At 48.4% G+C, this 19,730-nt stretch overlaps 1 protein-coding gene across 2 annotated transcripts in view; it reads left to right on the top strand.

Annotated features, from left to right (window-relative positions):
* The window catches only part of WASHC4 (WASH complex subunit 4), a 174,925-nt gene that overhangs the window by 98,205 nt on the left and 56,990 nt on the right, over positions 1 to 19,730 (top strand). For both annotated transcript variants that reach the window (XM_073556919.1, XM_073556920.1), the window contains exon 16: positions 18,612 to 18,719. In XM_073556919.1, the coding sequence (XP_073413020.1) occupies positions 18,612 to 18,719 (108 nt within the window). The remainder of the gene's footprint in view (positions 1 to 18,611; positions 18,720 to 19,730) is intronic.

A 19,730-nucleotide genomic window follows, 5' to 3' on the forward strand; every position in this document is an offset into this window, starting at 1 on the left:
GCTTCTCTTCTCTTGTGCCCAGCTCTGTGCTACTGCCTACGTTCCGCTCCTTGCTCTGTACCTTGCCTCGCCTTGTTTCTTCCCGTGCCCTTTGCTCGCGCCTGGCCTTCCTAGCCTCTTGTCTGGGCCTCAGCCGTGCTCGTCGGCCAGTGACAGCTGTGTCGCCTGTTATCCCTCAGCCGGGTTCGCCTCAGTCTTGCCCATCTGTCTGTGCCTCAGCCCGACCAGCTAGCCAGTGCTCCAGCCGTGCTCTCTGTGCTTCCTTGCACCCACACTGTCTCTGCACTGTGCTTTGCGTGCCCTCTTAGCATGCGCAGGCCATAGTCTGCTTCTTGGCATACCTCCCCGTGCTTCTCTAAAGTACGTGCAGGTCTTGCCATGTACCCTGTCGTGCCCTCTTGCACATACAGGTCCTAGCCTGAACCCTGTCGTGCCCCCTTGCATGCACAGGCCCTAGCCTGAACCCTGGCGTGCCTCCTAGCACACGCAGGCCCTTGCCTTAGCCTGAACCCTGGAGTGCCCCTCTGCACGTGCAGGACCTTAGCCTGAACCCTGGCGGCTCCTCTAGCGCGCCCAGGTCCTTGAACCCTGGCATGTCCCTACACACGCACCATGTCTTTTACTTTGAACCCTGGCGTGTCCCCTACACATGCACCGTGTTTTGTACTTTGAACCTGGCGTGTCCCCTACACACGCACCTTGCCTTACACCCTGCCCTGGACCCTGGTGTGCCCCTAGCACGCACCCTGCCTGGAACCTTGCCTTGGACCTTGGCGTGTTCCCTAACACGCACCATATCTGGAGATCTGTCGTGCCTCCTTGCCTGAACCCTGGTTTGCCTGCCGGATGCCCGGAACCTGCTGATCGCTGCCAGAGATTGTAAGCCTGATGACTGCGGCCTGATGTTCGGAGCTGATGTCCGCAGTCTGATGCCCTGATCCTGTCGATCGTTGCCAGCTGTCCGGAGTCTGATGCCATAGAGTCCTTGCCGGTACCCAAGGCCTGCCTCCTGGCACGTACCATGCCATGGACCTTGGCGTGCCCTCGCACGCACCTTGCTGTGTTTTCTCTGTTATCACGTCTTGCACCTAATGTTACCCTGAGTTTGCCTTAATGAAGATACCTTGAATTCACGTCTTGTCTTTTTTCCTGCACGTCCTTTGTAGTCAGACACTCGTACTTAGTGTCTACCTGAGCCGGCTGTCTGGTTCCAGCAGTCGTGGTGGCTCACCCCCTTGGTCATACCCCTGACATTCCCTGTATAGGGGGTGGTTCCTCACAAGGTCAGCTCGCCCTAGGTGGGTGGGTGCCACGACCCAGAGGGTCCACTCTAAAGAAAACGTCTCGGCGTAAGCTGACTTTGTCACACGGATCAGGTCGGTCCCCGCTCGGAGACAGAGGCTCCCAGGTCTCATACAGACCTAACCGCTCTTGGAAACCCAGGCCTAGGGCTTCTGGATCTAGGGGAGCCAGATCTCATAGATCTACCCAATGACTTGTTGCGGTATCCGTCGGACACCGACAAAGTTGGCGGTCGCCTACATTCCTTCAGCCAAAACTGGCTCGCGGTCGTCCACGACAAGTGGATCAGGGAGCTGGTGTCCTCCGGATACAAGATAGAATTTTCCTCTCCCCCCCAAGAAAAAGACGAGAGCCTTCCTTCGGGCTGTTCAGGCTCTGCTAAGGGACGGAGTTAACATTCCGTTCCCTCATCACGAAAGGTTCAGGGGATTTTATTCAAACTTTTTTGTGGTTCCAAAAAAGGATGGGACAATGCGACCCATTCTGGATCTCAAACTGTTAAATCAGTTTGTCAAGGTACGGCGATTCCGAATGGAACCTCTCCAATCAGTTGTCGCTTCCATGGAAAAGGAGAGTTCCTAGCATCCATTGACATCAATGACGCTTACCTTCACATTCCGATCCGCCCGTCCCACCAGCAGTTCCTGCGTTTTGCAATTCACGAGGAACACTTCCAGTTCGTTGCCTTGCCCTTCGGACTCACCACCGCCCCAGGGTCTTTACCAAGGTCATGGCGGCTGTCATGGCCATTCTCCACTCTTGGGGAGTGGTGGTGTTACCGTATCTGGACGACCTGCTCATCAAGGGTCCGTCCCTTCCAGCCTGCGAGGAATCCGTGGATATAACAGTAAATACACTTTCGCGCCTGGGGTGGAAGATAAACTTCGAAAAGTCTATCCCAAAACCGGCTCGGCAGATTTCCTTTTTAGGAATGATCTTGGAGACTTCCCGCGGGTTGGTCATTCTCCCTCCAGAAAAGATCCAAGCCTTACAACAGGCAGCGCGGACTCTTTCCTGACCGGTTTCTCACTCCATTCGTTTCAGCATGAGAGTTCTCGGAAAGATTGTGGCAGCGATGGAAGCAGTTCCATTTGCACAGTTCCACCTCCGTCCCTTACAACATGTGTTGCTGTTAGCTTGGGACAAGAACCCGTTCTCCCTGGACCGTCAGATCCTTCTGTCCCTGCGGGTCAGGCAAGCCATCAGGTGGTGGACACTGAGGTCCTCCCTGAATCAAGGGAGGTCTTTTCTCCCAGTAAGATGGTTGGTAGTAACCACCGATGCAAGTCTTCTCGACTGGGGTGCGGTCTTTCGTCACCACACTGCACAGGGTTGTTGGTCAACCCAAGAGTCACGTTTCCCCATCAACATTTTGGAGATATGAGTGATCAAATTAGCTCTACGGAGTTTCCACCATCTCTTCGCAGGTCACCCAATCTGGATCCAATCCGACAACGCCACAGCTGTAGAGTATATCAAGCGCCAGGGAGGTACCCGGAGCAGGATGGCCATGCACGAAGTGAGTCACATCCTCCATTGGGCCGAGACCAACCATTCACCCATCTCAGCAATCCACATCCCGGGCATTGAAAATTGGGTGGCAGATTTTCTCAGTCGCCAAGGCATTGCCTCGGGAGAGTGGTCTCTTCATCCGGCAGTCTTTCAACAAATTTGTCATCGTTGGGTGACTCCAGATGTGGATCTCATGGCCTCAAGACTAAACATCAAGGTTCCTCTGTTCATAGCCTGATCGCGCGATCTATGCGCTATCGGAGCGGACTCCCTAGTTCTGCCATGGCACCGGTTCCGGCTCCCGTACATCTTCCCCCCCCTCTTCCCTTGCTTCCGAGGGTCATCAAGAAGATCAGAGTGGAGGGAGTACCAGTGATCCTAGTCGCGCAAGACTGGCCGCGCCAAGCATGGTATGCAGAACTAATACAACTAGTCGCCGACGTCCCCTGGCGACTTCCAGATCGCACGGATATACTCTCGCAGGGCCCAATTTTACCACCAGAACTCCGGGGCCATGTCTTTGATGGCGTGGCCGTTGAATCCTGGATTTTAGCGCAGGCTGGGTTCTCTCACAATGTGATTTCCACCATGATTAGTGCTAGGAAGCCTGTGTCCATGCGCATCTATCACCGCACCTGGAAAACCATCTTTTCATGGTGCAAGGATCATGGTCGATCACCTCTGTTTTCCATTCCGGCCATATTGGAATTCCTTCAATCCGGATTAAAATCAGGCCTCGCGCTTAACTCGCTCAAGGGTCAAATTTCGGCCTTGTCAGTGCTTTTCCGAAGCAAAATTGCCCCCAAACTTCAGGTCAAGACATTCATTCAGGGAGTTTCCCATGTGGCGCCTCCTTATAGAAGGCCATTGGAATCATGGGACCTTAACCTGGTTCTCGGGGCCTTACAGGAGGCTCCTTTCTAACCGCTGCAGGACGTGTCACTGACCGTCCTCTCTTGGAAGGTGGTCTTTCTAGTGGCAATTGCGTCAGACGAGTTTCGGAATTGGCAGCGCTGTCCTTCTGTTCTCCGTTCCTGAATTTTCATCAAGACAAGGTAGTTCTCAGGACATCCCCGTAGTTCCTGCCCAAGGTAGTCTCCCCTTTCCATCTCAACGCGGAAATTGTTTTGCCTTCCCTTTGTCCGGCGCCAGTCCATCCTATTGAGAAGGCCCTCCACACCCTGGATGTGGTTAGGGAGCTGAGACGGTACATCTCGCGGACGTCTCCCTTCCACAAGTCAGATGCCCTCCCTGTTCATACTTCCAGAGGGGCATAGGAAGGGTCTAACTGCGTCAAAACTCGTCAACGGTAGCCAGGTGGATTTGCTTGACGATTCAGGGATCCTACAGTATCAGGAACGCACTTGTCCCAGTGGGGATTAAGGCGCACTCTACCCGGTCAGTGGGCGCCTCTTGGGCCATTCGGCACCAGGCCTCGGCAGAACAGGTCTGCAAGGCTGCGACTTGGTCCATTCTGCATACTTTTACAAAACAATACGAAATTCATTTTCAGGCCTGTCCGCAAGGCTGCGACTTGGTCCAGCCTGCATACCTTTACAAACATTGCCTAATTCATTTTCAGGCCTCTGCGGATGCAGCTCTCGGCAGTACCTCAGTGATGACTCAGTGGTACATGGGGTATTAGCAGATGTATGCTCCCCACCCAGGGACTGCTTTAGAACGTCCCACTGTCTGTGTCCCCCAATGAGGCATAGGAGAAATAGGGATTTTTGTGTACTCACCGTAAAATCCTTTTCTCCGAGCCAATCATTGGGGGACACAGCACCCACCCTGTTTAGCCTAATGGCTCACTGTAGCATTCTTAGGCTTTGACATAGTTATGGTTATTGTTGACTCTTTATGCTCCTACTGCTTTTTTCACTGAACTGGAGAAATCTCAGCCAGCGAGAGGGTGTATACTGCAGGGGAGGAGCTAACTTTTTTTCTGGTTTACTTAGTGTCCTCCTAGTGGCCAGCAGCATAACACCCACTGTCTCGGTGTCCCCCAATGATTGGCTAGGAGAAAAGGATTTTACGGTGAGTACACAAAAATCCCTATTTTTCTGTTAAGCATATATTCAGGGAACCCTTTTATCACATAATCTTTTGCTGTTAGAAATCCTCACTGATTCGCTGTAATTTATAAGGATTCTGGTATCAAAATTCTAGTTATCCTGCAATGACAGCAAAAAAGAAATTAAGGTGTAACCTTTGTTTTGTTTTGTTTTTTTATTGCCCTTAAACAATAATACACACGAATATATCTGATCAGAGAAATCTGCGTCTTTCTCCTCCTGGACTGATTATTTTGTTCACAAATTTCTCAATTCCCGAGTGAATTCTGTGTTCAGTGAATACTAACTTTCCAATTAGTTAGATAGCACACAATCGCAACACATGCAGCTGCGGTGCCGAACAGCTGATTATCAGAAGCGCTCCAGGTATCCAGGTTCCCGATGCAGCTATTCGCTAAGCGCTATAGCTATTCGGATAAGGACTTATCCAAAGCTATTCACTCATCCTTACAGATGACAGCTTGTGCTCATAAAATTCTATGGAGAGCTATAGCTGGTTTCAAAAGCACTTGCAACAGAATGTCTCTCTAGCGCCTCCCTTTTCCATAGAATTTTTAAAGGACCAAGTGTCATCTAACTCAATATTGGGAAAATCTATCATCACTTCATCCAGATTCTACAACTTTTACCCATGAATTGAGAATGAAAGATCAGTCCAGGAGGAGAAAGAAGCAGACTTCTCTGAGATGTATTACAGAGTTCCTTATTTTCATGTGTGCTAATGATCTATTAAATATTAAGATGGTGAGCTGGCTGACAAATTCACAGTTAATTCATTCTGCAGTAGGGATGAGTGAACCCGAACGATAAAGTTCAGCGTCCGTACCGTAAGCAAATATTGTCATGGGTATGATTGTCCGGCGCAGCACGAGTGCCGCTGTCTTTAGTGTAGGGATAGGACGCAGATAGAGTAAGGGAGAGTTTCTGACTGAGCACTCTGCAAAAAAGCTGCTTTGTGTACCCTGCAACCCCTATACAGCTCTGGGATGTTAAGAAAAACAAAAAAAACAGGAAGTCAGAATGTAGAGGGTACGCTAGGAAATTTTTCATTGAAGTATATTAGAAAACAAGATTAGATTATTACACTGAATAGATCTACATTTACCGTATATACTTGAGTATAAGCCGACCCGAGTATAAGCCGACCCCCCTAATTTTGCCACAAAAAACTGGGAAAACTTATTGACTCGAGTATAAGCCTAGGGCGGGAAATGCTCCATAGATTATTCCCCCATATGGTGTCCCCAGAAGAAGCTCCATAGATTATTCCCCCGTATGCTGCCCCCATAAGAAGCTCCATAGATTATTCCCCCATATGCTGCCCCCATAAGAAGCTCCATATTGTTCCCCCATATGCTGCCCCCATAAGAAGCTCCATAGATTGTTCCCCCATATACTGCCCCCATAAGAAGCTTCTTAGATTATTCCCCCATGTGCTGCTGCTGCTGCATGTAAAAATAAAAAAAATGACATACTCACCTCTCCGTCGCTGGGTGTCAGATACTCACCTGTCCTGCGTCCATGGCTGCTCACCGCTATCTGCCACGTCATCGGTCAGTGACGTTCAGACTGCAGGGGGCGCGGCGCGCACTAATCACGTCACCGCGCCCTCTGCTGTCTGAAGTCACTGACCGATGACAGACAGCAGCAAGCAGCCATGGACGCAGGACAGGTGAGTATCGCTATACTTACCCGTCCTGACGCTGTCGCTTGAGTCCCCAGATTCTCCGCGCTCTCTCTTCCTGCATTCAGCGGTCTTGTGATACCGCTCATTAAAACTCATGAATATGCTCACATTCATGAGTTTTAATGAGCAGTACCACGTGACCGCTGAAGGCAGGAAGAGAGAGCGCGGAGAAGCTGGGGGCTCAAGAGACAGCGTCAGGACGGGTAAGTATGACCTGACACCCCCACCCCCCCTCCCCCTCCGACCCCCCGGTGTATATGACTCGAATATAAGCCGAGAGGGGGACTTTCAGCCCAAAAAAACGGGCTGAAAATCTCGGCTTATATTCGAGTATATACGGTAATATGAAATTCACCTTAGGTTTCGGACCGCCTCTTTAAGTTCAGCCGATTTGGTTTGGCCCTCCACAGCAGTGCCAGTTTCTCATGTAAGCCCCTTGGAAAAATTAATTGCCCACCCCTGACCTACATTATACAGCTCTGGCAAAAATTAAGAGACCACTGCAAAATTTTCAGTTTTTCTGATTTTTCTCTTTATAGGTATTTTCTCCTTCGCCTCACTGGGGGACAGGTACTGTGGGTGTATGCTACTGCCGCCTGGAGGCTAACACTAAGTGGAAAAAAAAAGAGGTTAGCTCCTCCTCCGCCGTATACACCCTCGCCCCGATTGCGGTCAGTTTTTTTACTTAGTGTCTGTTGGAGGCACACGTCGTTTTTTTTTCCCCTATGAAGATGAGACAGGGGCTACGGTCCCTATTGAAAGGGTCCGATCTCCCCAAACCAACAACGGGCGAGCACGTGCGAGTGTCCCTCCACGTATCCTCTCCCTCACCGTGGGATATTGCCAGACCACGAAGGTGAGATACGGGCGACAGACCCTATTGAAAGGGTCCGATCTCCCCAAACCAACAACGGGCGAGCACGTGTGAGTGTCCCTCCACGTATCCTCTACCGCACTGTGGACATGATGCCGGACTTAGCCCTGTCCCACCCTAAGGTATTGAAACCCTTGGCTGCACTGAGGCACAAGTGTAGTCCGTGCGGCCCCCACTGCTAGGACTGCAGTGCAGCAAGGCGGCAGACGGTCCCTCTCCTCACCCCTGGAAGGGGTTAGATGGAGCTAGGGTGCCTGCACCGTCCTTTTTCATACGGCCCCCCTCCCCTCTACCTGAGCTGGAGCCAAAGCACGGAGGAGGGTGGCCTGGGAGGGCTCCTGCAGCGGCGCAGGGCTGGAGCCCTTAACTGCTTCCAGGCGGCAGTAGCAAGATGGGCGCGACTGGCAGCGGTGGACCCGGTTCCTGGCCTTGGTTCTGGGGTCTGGTGGTTCCGCCCGCACCCCCAACCACCCCTGGCGGATGTTGAAAATTGAGACCGCGGCCGGAAGTCCCCGGCGTCGCGTCATGGCGGCCCCACCCCCCCGTGGCCTGGGCAGATGCCGAAGAAGTTTAGGCCCCGGCTTCAGACCGAAGCTAGGCTGCACACGGAAGTAACGCCCCCAGGGTGCCTTTTTTCTTCCGGGGGCCTGCCCGCAGTTGTGGCACGCAGAACGAAGCGACGCCTCGCACTTCTAGGACACAGGGGACACAGGACTGGGGTAAGTACTCCGGCCCTTCTAGGCTGTGCGTGACTGCTCCCGTCAGATGTCAGCCGCTATACAGCTTGAAGCTGGGCCGGGACCAAAATGGGAGACCAGCGGGCAAATTGACAGGTCCAGGGTCATGTGTTTTTCCAAAATCTAGCCCCACAGAGAGGCCACGCTAGGAAAAACGAAGAGCGCCCTCCCCCGGCGTCTTTTCAGCACGGATGCCTGACAGGTACAGCATGTCAGGAAAACCTAAGACGCATACGTTTCTATACGCTGCATGCATCTCCTTTCAGTCCGCTTTTCCGCAGGAGCAGACCAAGTGAGTATGCGAAGCCTGCGAGTCCGAACGCACCCAGGAGCCTTCCCCTGCGAACGAGCCCAGTGTACCAAGTCCCCCGGAATGGGCGTTATCACTGTCGCAATCTATGGCGTCACTTATGAGAGCAATCGAGCCCCTTCGGGCCCCAGATAGGGGCAGCGACAGTGGCTCACCTGCCTTAGAGGGGTCCTCTAACTCACAGGAGCCTCCGGCCTGCAGGGGCCGCTCTCACTCTCGGCAGACGCGGGGGAAACTATCCCACACGGCGTCTCTCGGTCCATCCGGTGCCTCGGCATCTATGAGCTCTGCTTCACGCTCTCCGTCACCGGCAGTCAGTAGCGAGCAAGGCTCGGACTACGACTCGTACGAACCCCTTGACTTAGATTCGCCGGGTGGACAGGAAACGGTTGACAGTCTCATAGAAGCAGTCAACCAGACTCTGGGGATTGAGGATGATTCCACCCTGGCGTTGGGCCTTAAGGTGTCATTTAAGCGAGTCAAGCGCCCCCATAGAGTATTTTGCTCGCACACTGAGTTTGAGGACATAGTGCAACAACACAGAGAACGCCTGGACAGGCGTTTCTCGGGCCAGAAGGCACTCGAGGCGAGGTATCCTTTTGCCCCGGATCTCCGTAAGAAATGGACGGAATCCCCAACGGTGGATCCACCTGTGTCACGCTTGGCTACGAAAACTCTACTCTCCCTACCTAGTGGTTCTTGGATTAAGGATCCCACTGATCGTCTCATTGAGAACTTGGCTCACTCAGTGTTTGAGGCATCAGGATCAGCACTCTCTCCTTCGTTCGCAGCAACATGGGTAGCCAAGGCCATGATTTCTTGGTCAGAATCATTGAACAGAGCCTTGCAAGACATAGATCTGCCAGAGGAAGTATCAGAGATGGAAAATCAGATAGCTATGGCGTGGGACTACTTGATCAATGCATTTTTAGATGCGGCCAACCGCGCGGCACTTGCGGCCACAAATGCAATATCCATTAGGGGAGCTCTATGGTTAAGGACATGGCGGGCCGTTTCAGCTTTAAAAAAGTCCTTGACATCGCTACCATACCAGTGTGGCCGCCTATTCGGAGAGGAGTTAGATCAGCTCATCACCAACTCCACAGGAGAGAAGAGCGGTTTTCTCCCTCAACAAAAGGTCAAACTGCCGTTTCGTCACCACTTTCAGGCACATTTTCGGGCCTTTCACAACCCTGGGTGGACTACAGCGGCCAATTCCGTCGCTTCAGGTCGCCCCAACCAGAATAGGGATCGACAGGTCTCATATAGAGCCAACCCATTGGGGAGGATGCGTCCCAGTCCAGGTCAAGGGAATCCAGGTCCCAAAGATCTTCAGCAAAATGACTCGGGGCATTTGCCAGGCGGCACCTACGTTTTGTTTCACCACGTCTGGCTCAACGTCGCACACGGCGCATGGGTAAGAGAGCTGGTGTCCTCAGGGTACAAGATAGAATTTGTCAGGTACCCCCCCAAGACGATTTTTTCTTTCCCGTTTTCCCAATTTGGATACCCGGGCAAGGGCTCTACTAGGATCCATCGATTCGCTCCGGCACAACGGAGTCATTATTCTCGTACCGGAAAACGAGAAGACTCAGGGCTTCTATTCCAACCTGTTTGCAGTCCCCAAAAAGGACGGGACTGTCAGGCCCGTTTTGGACCTAAAGCTCCTAAACAAATTTATCAGGATCAGACATTTCCGGATGGAGTCTCTCCGTTCAGTCATATCGGCAATGGGGCAAGGAGAATACTTGGCCTCTATCGATATCCAGGACGCCTATCTACATATCTCCATTTTCCCTCCGCATCAAAGATTTCAAAGAACCCGTTCACGCTCAATCACCGATGCCGGTTGTCCTCTCAGGTCAGACAGTCACTCGAGTGGTGGACAATCAATTCCCCCAGATCAGTGGCTGGTGGTCGCAACCGACGCCAGCCTCCTCGGGTGGGGAGCGGTTTTTCGCCACCACACGACCCAGGGACGGTGGTCACCGCAGGAGGCACGCCTCCTGATCAACTTGTTGGAGATACGGGCGATCCGGCTGACTCTGCAATGGTTTCATCACCTTCTAGCAGGCCGCCCCGTCCGGATTCAGTCGGACAATGCCACGGCGGTGGCTTACATAAATCACCAAGGGGGCAGCCGCAGCAGGGCAGCCATGCATGAGGTAGGGCACTTGCTTCACTGGGCCGAGAGGAACCGCACAATGATATCGGCGGTCCACATCCCGGGTATAGAAAACTGGGCGTCAGACTTCCTCAGCCGGCAGGGTCTTGCGTCTGGGGAATGGTCACTACACCCCGAGGTCTTTCAGCAAATTTGCCAAAGGTGGGGAACACCGGATGTGGATCTGATGGCCTCCAGGGTGAACGCCAAGGTGTCCGTATTTGTCGCTTGGTCCCGGGACCCGCAGGCAATCGCCATGGATGCGCTGGTTCTGCCATGAAACAAGTTTCGCCTCCCGTACCTATTTCCCCAGCTGCCACTACTTCCGAGGGTCATCAAGAAGATCAAGGCAGAAGGGGTGCCAGTGATTCTGCTGGCCCAGACTGGCCTCGTCGGGCGTGGTACGCAGATCTAGTGCAGCTGCTCGTCGACGTGCCATGGTGACTGCCAGAGCGCAAGTTCATAATCAGAGATTGTTCTCTGCAAGATTTGATAAATGATATCATACTTTCCCCCGTACTGGAAGTTCACTGCCTCGGAGTAACTCGACTCTGCCCTGTCCTTCAAACCGTACACCCAAGCTCTTTCCAGCTCCTGTCGTCTCCAGCTCAAAAATAATTCCAAAATCCGTCCTCTCCTCAACACTCAATCTACTAAAATGCTTGTGCATGCCCTCATCATTTCCCGCCTTGACTACTGTAACATCCTTTTCTGTGGCCTCCTTGTTAACAATTTCGCACCTCTCCAATCCATCCTTAACGCTGCTGCCCGACTAATTCATTTCTCTCCTCGCTACTCCTCCGCTTCTCCCCTCTGCAAATCTCTTTACTGGCTCCCATTCCCTCAGCTTATCCAGTTCAAATTACTAATTCTGACCTACAAGGCCATCTATAATTTGTCTCCTCCATATACCATATATATCTGAACTAATCTCCCGATATCTTCCCTCTTTTAATCTCCGGTCCTCCCAAAACCTCCTTATCTCCTCCACACTTATTCGCTCCTCACCTAACCGCCTCCAAGACCTCCCAAATATCCCCCATCCTCTGGAATTCTGTGCTCCAACATGTCCGACTATCAACCACAGTCGGATCCTTCAGATGGAACCTGAAAATCCACCTCTTCAAGAAAGCTTACAGCCTGCAATGATCCCTGCTGCCGGAGCGATCGCCTTCACCAACACCAGAGCTGCTGCAACCCCCGACCTACTGTCTCCTTCCCCACCATCCTGTAGAATGTAAGACCGCAAGGGCAGGGTCTTTTCCCCTCTGTATCAGTCTGTGATTGTTAGTTTGTCTACTGTAAGCGATATCTGTAATTTTTATGTAACCCCTTCTTATGGACAGCACCATGCAATCAATGGTGCTATATAAATAAATAATAATTGGTCAGTACTCATTTCAATTCCAATTTATGTGTAATATCACTTGCAATCGCCCAATGGCACTCATGAAACGTATGAATCATTTCTACAATGGATTCATATTTACAAATCTTTCTCTGAACTAGGTGATAATACTCAAAAATTGTGTAGGTTCAATTTTGCTCCCATAGCAATACCAGATAACTGTTTATAAAAAGCTCCACCACTGACTGGTGTGGTTTGCACTGTCTGTCCAGCAGATGTAAGGTGGAGTTCCACCTTGTGGGTACGTTTCTTATGATGCAGGGAGCATGAAGTCAGAAATAAGGCTGCCCCACAGACAGGCGACCAACAGCAGGGTGAGAACGCCAAAAGCATGCTTACACTGCCCGCACTTTCTGACCCTATCAGGATATAGAGCAAGCGGAGTAGGACGACGAGGCAACATGGACCGAGAAAAGGCTAGGGGCCTGCCACAGTGCGCAGTAGCAGCCACCTTAACCCCTGGAGCTTTTTTCAGTTTTGCGTTTTCGTTTTTCACTCCCCTTCTTTTTAGAGCCATAACTTTTTTATTTTTCCTACGACACCATTGATTTTACCATGTCATGTACTAAAAGACGGGAAAAAAACTACAAGTGCGATGAAATTGCAAAGAAAAGTGCATTCCCACACTTTTCTTTTTGTTTTGGCTTTTTTACTAGGTTTGCTAAATGCTAAAACTGACCTGCCATTACGATTCTCCAGGTCATTACGAGTTCATAGACACCAAACATGTCTAGGTTTGGATCCGGATTGGTGTTGGAGACTGATTGGAGAGCCGTGTTGTACATAGAGTCCCTTTCCCCATGCCTTCCCATCCCTTTCCTTTCTTATGTCTTTCTTTCTCCCTCCCCTCTTCATTCTTCTTTCTCTTTTTTTCTGTACGTTTGTTCTCCCTTTTCTTTGAATTTCTCGTTCACATCTTAATTCTCTTATTTCGGTAACATAGATCCTTTAGGGGTATTTTATAGTGGTGCTTATTGAATAGGTGTTTGAGCTTTAACGAGTCAGCTTGAGATTGTTAGAAAATGCGGACTGATTTGTCCAACATGTTCATACACCATGTACTGATTCTAGTTCATTTATGTTTGTATGTTGGTATATTGTATTTTCTGAAAATAATAAAAAGAGATTAAAATAAACATGTCTAAGTTCTTTTCTATCTAAGTGGTGAAAAAAAAAAATTACAAACTTTCCAAAAAAAAAAAAATTGCGCCATTTTCAGAGAACCGTAGTGTGAGGGCTTATTTTTTGCGTGCCAAACTGACGTTTTTAGTGATGACATTTTGGTGCAGATATGATCTTTTGATCGCCCTTTATTGCATTTTAATGCAATGTCGCGGAGACCAAAAAAATGTAATTCTGGTGTTTACTTTTTTCTCACTACACTATTCAGCGATCGGGTTAATCCTTTTTTTTTTTTTTTTTTTTATTGATCAGGCGATTCTGAAGGCGGCTATGCCAAATATGTGTATGTTTTGATTTTAGTTTTGTTTTATTTTGAATGGGGCGAAAGGGGGTGATTTGAAATTTTTTTTTTTTTTTTTTTTTTTTACTTTCGGCATGCTTCAATAGTCTCCATAGACTAGAAGCTGCCACAAACCTATCGGCTCTGCTACATAGAGGCGATGGTCAGATCGCCTCGATGTAGTAAAAATGCTCACTTGCTATGAGCACCGATCACCGGGTGGCACTCATAGCAAGCTGACACCGACAATCATAGAGGTCTTCAGGAGACCTCCGGTTGTCATGCAGACACCGGTGACCCCTGATCACATGATGCGGGTCACTGGTGTGCGTATTTCCGCCGCAGTTGCCGGAAGCGCTTGTTAAATGCCGCTGTCAGCATTTGACAGCGGCATTTAACTGGTTAATAGCTGTGGGTGGATCGAGATTCCATGGGAGACTAGAAGCTGCCATAAACCTACATATAAGCGAACATCAGATCGCCTGTATGTAGCGGAATTGCTGACTTGCTATGAGTGCCGACCACCAGGTGGTGCTCATTTCAAACCGGCATTGACAACCATAGAGGTCCCGCAGGAGACCTCTGGTTGTCATGCCAACCCATCGGTGACTCGCAATTACGTGATGGGGGTCATCGATGGGTGGATTTCCTGCGTGATTGCCGGAATTACATGTTATATGCCGCTGTCAAGATTTTATCAGCGGCATTTAACGGTTTAATAGCTGTGGGTGGATCGTGTTTCCAACTGCAGCTGTTTCAGGCACATCACCTGTTCAAAACAGATGACATGTCCTGGGAAAGATGTGGGCTCACCGCCGGAGCCCACATCAAAGGGAGAGAGAGTCCGACATCGGTGTAAATATACGCCCGATGTCGTAAATTGGTTAATGGCTAGGGGTCGGCCTTGGCACTTTTGTACCCTGCTCCCTTGTTTGCTCTGCAGCTGGGGCAGCATGACCACCACCACCTTTTATGCTGAACTGCCCTAGTCACTTGGATGACCATGACTCTCATGTGGGGTCTAAGACCTCATCAACCTCCATCATATCATCACACCTCTCCAGTCTGTTCGTAACTTTTATGCCCTACTAATCCACATGTGTCCTCGCTACTCCTACACTTCTCCCCTCTGCAAATCCCTCCATTGTCTTCCAATTCCACAATTTATCCACTTCAAGCTAGTTACACTGACCTACAAAGCCGTGCATAATCCGTCTCCCCCCATATATCTCTGAACTTATCTCCCGATATTTCCCACCATGTAATATGTAGTCGTCCTAAGACCTCCTTTTCTCCTCCATAATCGTACTCTCCTCATCCAATCATCTTCAAGACTTCTCCCAAGTTTCCCCATCCTGTAGAACTCTGTGGCCCAACACATCCGATTATCCCCTACATTCGGAACTTTCAAGCGGAACTTGAAAACCCATGTTTTCAGAACAGCTTACAGCCTGCAATTACCCTGCTGCCACCTCACTCCTTCCACATTATCCTGCAAAATGTAAGGCCTCAAGGGGTAGGGTCCTCTCCTCTCTGTACCTGTCTTTAACTATTAGTGTGTTCATTGTACAGTTGTGGCCAAAAGTATTGACACCCCTGCAATTCTGTCAGATAATACTCAGTTTCTTCCTGAAAATGATTGCAAACACAAATTCTTTGGTATTATCTTCATTTAATTTGTCTTAAATGAAAAAACACAAAAGAGAATGAAGCAAAAAGCAAAACATTGATCATTTCACACACAACTCCAAAAATGGGCCAGACAAAAGTATTGGCACCCTCAGCCTAATACTTGGTTGCACAACCTTTAGCCAAAATAACTGCGACCAACCGCTTCCGGTAACCATCAATGAGTTTCTTACAATGCTCTGCTGGAATTCTAGACCATTCTTCTTTGGCAAACTGCTCCAGGTCCCTGATATTTGAAGGGTGCCTTCTCCAAACTGCCATTTTTAAATCTCTCCACAGGTGTTCTATGGGATTCAGGTCTGGACTCATTGCTGGCCACCTTAGAAGTCTCCAGTACTTTCTCGCAAACCATTTTCTAGTGCTTTTTGAAGTGTGTTTTGGGTCATTGTCCTGCTGGAAGACCCATGACCTCTGAGGGAGACCCAGCTTTCTCACACTGGGCCCTACATTATGCGGCAAAATTTGTTGGTAGTCTTCAGACTTCATAATGCCATGCACACGGTCAAGCAGTCCAGTGCCAGAGGCAGCAAAGCAACCCCAAAACATCAGGGAACCTCCGCCATGTTTGACTGTAGGGACCGTGTTTTTTTCTTTGCCTCTTTTTTTCTCCTGTAAACTTTGTTGATGCCTTTGCCCAAAAAGCTCTACTTTTGTCTCATCTGACCAGAGAACATTCTTCCAAAAGGTTTTAGGCTTTTTCAGGTAAGTTTTGGCAAACTCCAGCCTGGCTTTTTTATGTCTCGGGGTAAGAAGTGGGGTCTTCCTGGGTCTCCTACCATACAGTCCCTTTTCATTCAGACGCCGACGGATAGTACGGGTTGACACTGTTGTACCCTCGGACTGCAGGGCAGCTTGAACTTGTTTGGATGTTAGGCGAGGTTCTTTATCCAACATCCGCACAATCTTGCGTTGAAATCTCTTGTCAATTTTTCTTTTCCGTCCACATCTAGGGAGGTTAGCCACAGTGCCATGGGCTTTAAACTTCTTGATGACACTGCGCACGGTAGACACAGGAACATTCAGGTCTTTGGAGATGGACTTGTAGCCTTGAGATTGCTCATGCTTCCTCACAATTTGGTTTCTCAAGTCCTCAGACAGTTCTTTGGTCTTTTCTTTTCTCCATGCTCAATGTGGTACACACAAGGACACAGGACAGAGGTTGAGTCAACTTTAATCCATGTCACCTGGCTGCAAGTGTGATTTAGTTATTGCCAACACCTGTTAGGTGCCACAGGCAAGTTACAGGTGCTGTTAATTACACAAATTAGAGAAGCATCACATGATTTTTCGAACAGTGCCAATACTTTTGTCCAACCTCTTTTTTATGTTTGGTGTGGAATTATATCCAATTTGGCTTTAGGACAATTCTTTTTGTGTTTTTTCAATTAAGACAAATTAAATGAAGATGATAACAAAGAATTTGTGTTTGCAATCATTTTCAGGAAGAAACTGAGTATTATCTGACAGAATTGCAGGGGTGTCAATACTTTTGTCCACAACTGTAATTTCTATTTGTATTTTGTATGTAACCCCTTCTCATTTACAGCACAATGGCATCAATGGTGCTCTAAACATAATAATAATTCCCTGCATGATATCCCACCCAGTCTTCACCCCTGCCCTCCTTGGCTGTCTGCACACAGCAGAAAGCTGCAGCAGTTGGCACCTGCGTTTCATCATCATCATCATCATCATCAGAAATGTGCTGTGGCGGTCTGCTGACCATGTGCACTACCCCTCCCATGTACACATCCTCCAACAGAACAATTAGTTGGACATCAGTGCACTCAATCCGGGCGGATGACCCACAGAACCACAGCCAGCAGAGTCCTCAAAAAGCAGAAGTGACCACTGCATGACTTGGAGCTCAAATGGCTTTCCTGATTTGCAAGGGAGTGATGTGGAAGGCGGATGCCCATGAGCCGCAAATGCCAATTCTGCACTTTCAGCAGGGGACCAGGTGGAAAGCAAAACAAAAGGACTGAAGGCACTCTCAGCCAAGCAATCTAAAACAACCTTTACTTGTTCTGGTATCACCATTCATCCAGTGGTACTAGGCCCTACGAAATTGCACAGAACGTCCTGTCACCTGCTTGCGCCAGAGGAACATGTTTCATTTGGGCGTGCAGTGGGCACTGATTGACCATGTCTTTCCTCTCCCTGCTGCAGCTACACCAACACCACCAGCTACACGACCACATCTCCTATTTGATTCTCTCTTCAATTTTTTTCTACCCCCAAAATTTGCAGAGAATTAAATGGCCTGTATATAGAGAGAGTGGCCAACAGATTACACCACCTGTTTTCAGAGTGCCCCCCTAAAATGGAATAGAAAAAGTAGTGTTGGCCACCTCCTCCTACTCCATCTCTTCCACCTACAACACACCACCTTCTCCTCAACCTCCGTCTCCACTGGGACCTCCGCCTCCTGCTCCAAGATTATATATTTTTTTCATTTTTTAATTCTATATTATTTGAAGTCATTTCCCTATCCACATTTGTTTGCAGGGCAATTGTCCTGCTCTTACCCCCATTTGGCTTCCTTTGCAGCGTCCTAGCACTTACTATGATCATTTTATAGCCATTTTAAATTAACAGAAGTTCAGGTTCCCATTGACTTCTATAGGGTTGCATAGTTTCAGGTGCTCCCTCAAAACACATTTGTTCAGAGCGGCCTATCACGTTCACTAATCACAGTCATTTTATGTGTAAGTGTGCATGTGTAGCCCACTCACTATCTCCATCCCTCCCCCACTCCCTCAAGATGGCTGGACCATCATTGTAAATACACACCTGTACTTTGTATCTCCCCCACCTCATTGTAGATTGTAAGCGCTCACGAGCAGGGTCGTCTTATTTTACTTTAATTATTGTATTGTTAACGTAGTTACTTATGACTTGTGTTTTGAAACTGTTAAACTGTAAAGCGCTGCGGGATATGTTGGCGCTATATAAAGATTATTATTATTATAGGGTTCAGGTGCGGGGTCAAATTTGGTCGCAAACCAAACGTTTAACTATAGCTTCACCGATCCCAAACATCCACTGTTCCACTCATCACTATTCTGCAGCCAACAATAGACCGTGCAACACAGAGGCTATGGAAGGCAAACTGTGCAAAAATTTAATGAAACCCAATTACAGAAATAATTTTTAGCTGTGATTACATGCATTTAAAAAAATGTCAGGTGAACAATGTCTTCAAGTTATTTCCGTATAGTTTCTTTGGTCAGATGCTTCCTAGCTTATAGTGTGACGTCCACATTAATCTAGTCTTATTATTTGCATTGTATGATTCATTTTGTAATGTGTTTTTTTTTTTTTTTTTTTTTTTTTTCCTCTCATATGAATCCCAGTTGGACTTCAAATAACACAAATGTCTTTTGTCCAGGCTATAGAGCACACTTTCCATAGAAGAAGTATGGTTGTTGCTGATTCTGTATCTCACATTTCTCAGCATCTTCAGTATCAAGCACTTACAGCCATCGCTATTGCAAAGGTAAAAAGTTTTAATATTTTCCAATTCTCCATTATTAAAGAGTTATTGATTCGCTGGTCACTTCACATCAGGAGGTGAATGGTGTCAGTGACATCATGTCAACAGATGCCCATGGATGAGAGCCCTGCAAACTGCCTCCTACCTGCTCATATCCACTGCTCTTTTTGATTAGCTTGCTTGGCACAATGAACTATGTACATCAGCCAGTAACAAAGGCATCGTGCCCGGCCGGATAATGAAGAGGAGCTATGGTTGCCCCCACATAGGCCTTTCACAGGGCTGCCATCCAGCAGCCATGGACTATTGATCTGCTTTCTGGAACAGGGTTCTCCTAATTGATACTCTTTTCTCTATTTTCATTTTTGCCTTTGTGCTTTCCTCTCCTTTTTCCAAGGGCCGTAACTTTAATTTTTCCATTTACATAGCCATATGAGTGCTTGTTATTTGCAGGACGAGTTGCAGTTTTCAATGTATTTATTTATTGTGTGGTAAAAATGACCTGTTATCATGCTCTTTTCCGAGAACTGTAAATGTTTTATTTTTATGTTGAAGAAACTGTGCAGGCTTGGTTTTTGTATGGCAAGCTAATATTTTTATTGATTCAAGTTTGGGGTGAATGTGTTTTGAGAGCGTCTCTTTGCATTTTATTTTGCAGTGTTGCAGACAAAATAAATGCAATTCTAACATGTTTTCACTTTATGATGTTTACCGGGTTAACTAACTTTTATATTTTTATAGACCAGACATTTACAGATGCTGTGAAACCAGGGGAAGAGTCTTGAGGAGATCATTTGCATATTCCCTGTGCCTTCTGGGATAAGTGAAGAGTCTCCGCGAGCTCAACGATCACTGGGTTTTGGCCATTGCAGCTGAAAAGAGGAAATCGGAAAACCAGGGGAAGAGTCTTGAGGAGATCATTTGCATATTCCCAGTGCCTTCTGGCAGTTGAAAAGAGGAAATCGGAAAACCGTGCGCCGAATTTTGGCTCATCTTTCATCGTTTTTAAGAAAT

Source organism: Dendrobates tinctorius, unplaced genomic scaffold (assembly GCF_039654945.1).
Source record: "Dendrobates tinctorius isolate UK_male_01 unplaced genomic scaffold, ASM3965494v1 ptg000241l, whole genome shotgun sequence".
Taxonomy (NCBI): Eukaryota; Metazoa; Chordata; class Amphibia; order Anura; family Dendrobatidae; genus Dendrobates; species Dendrobates tinctorius.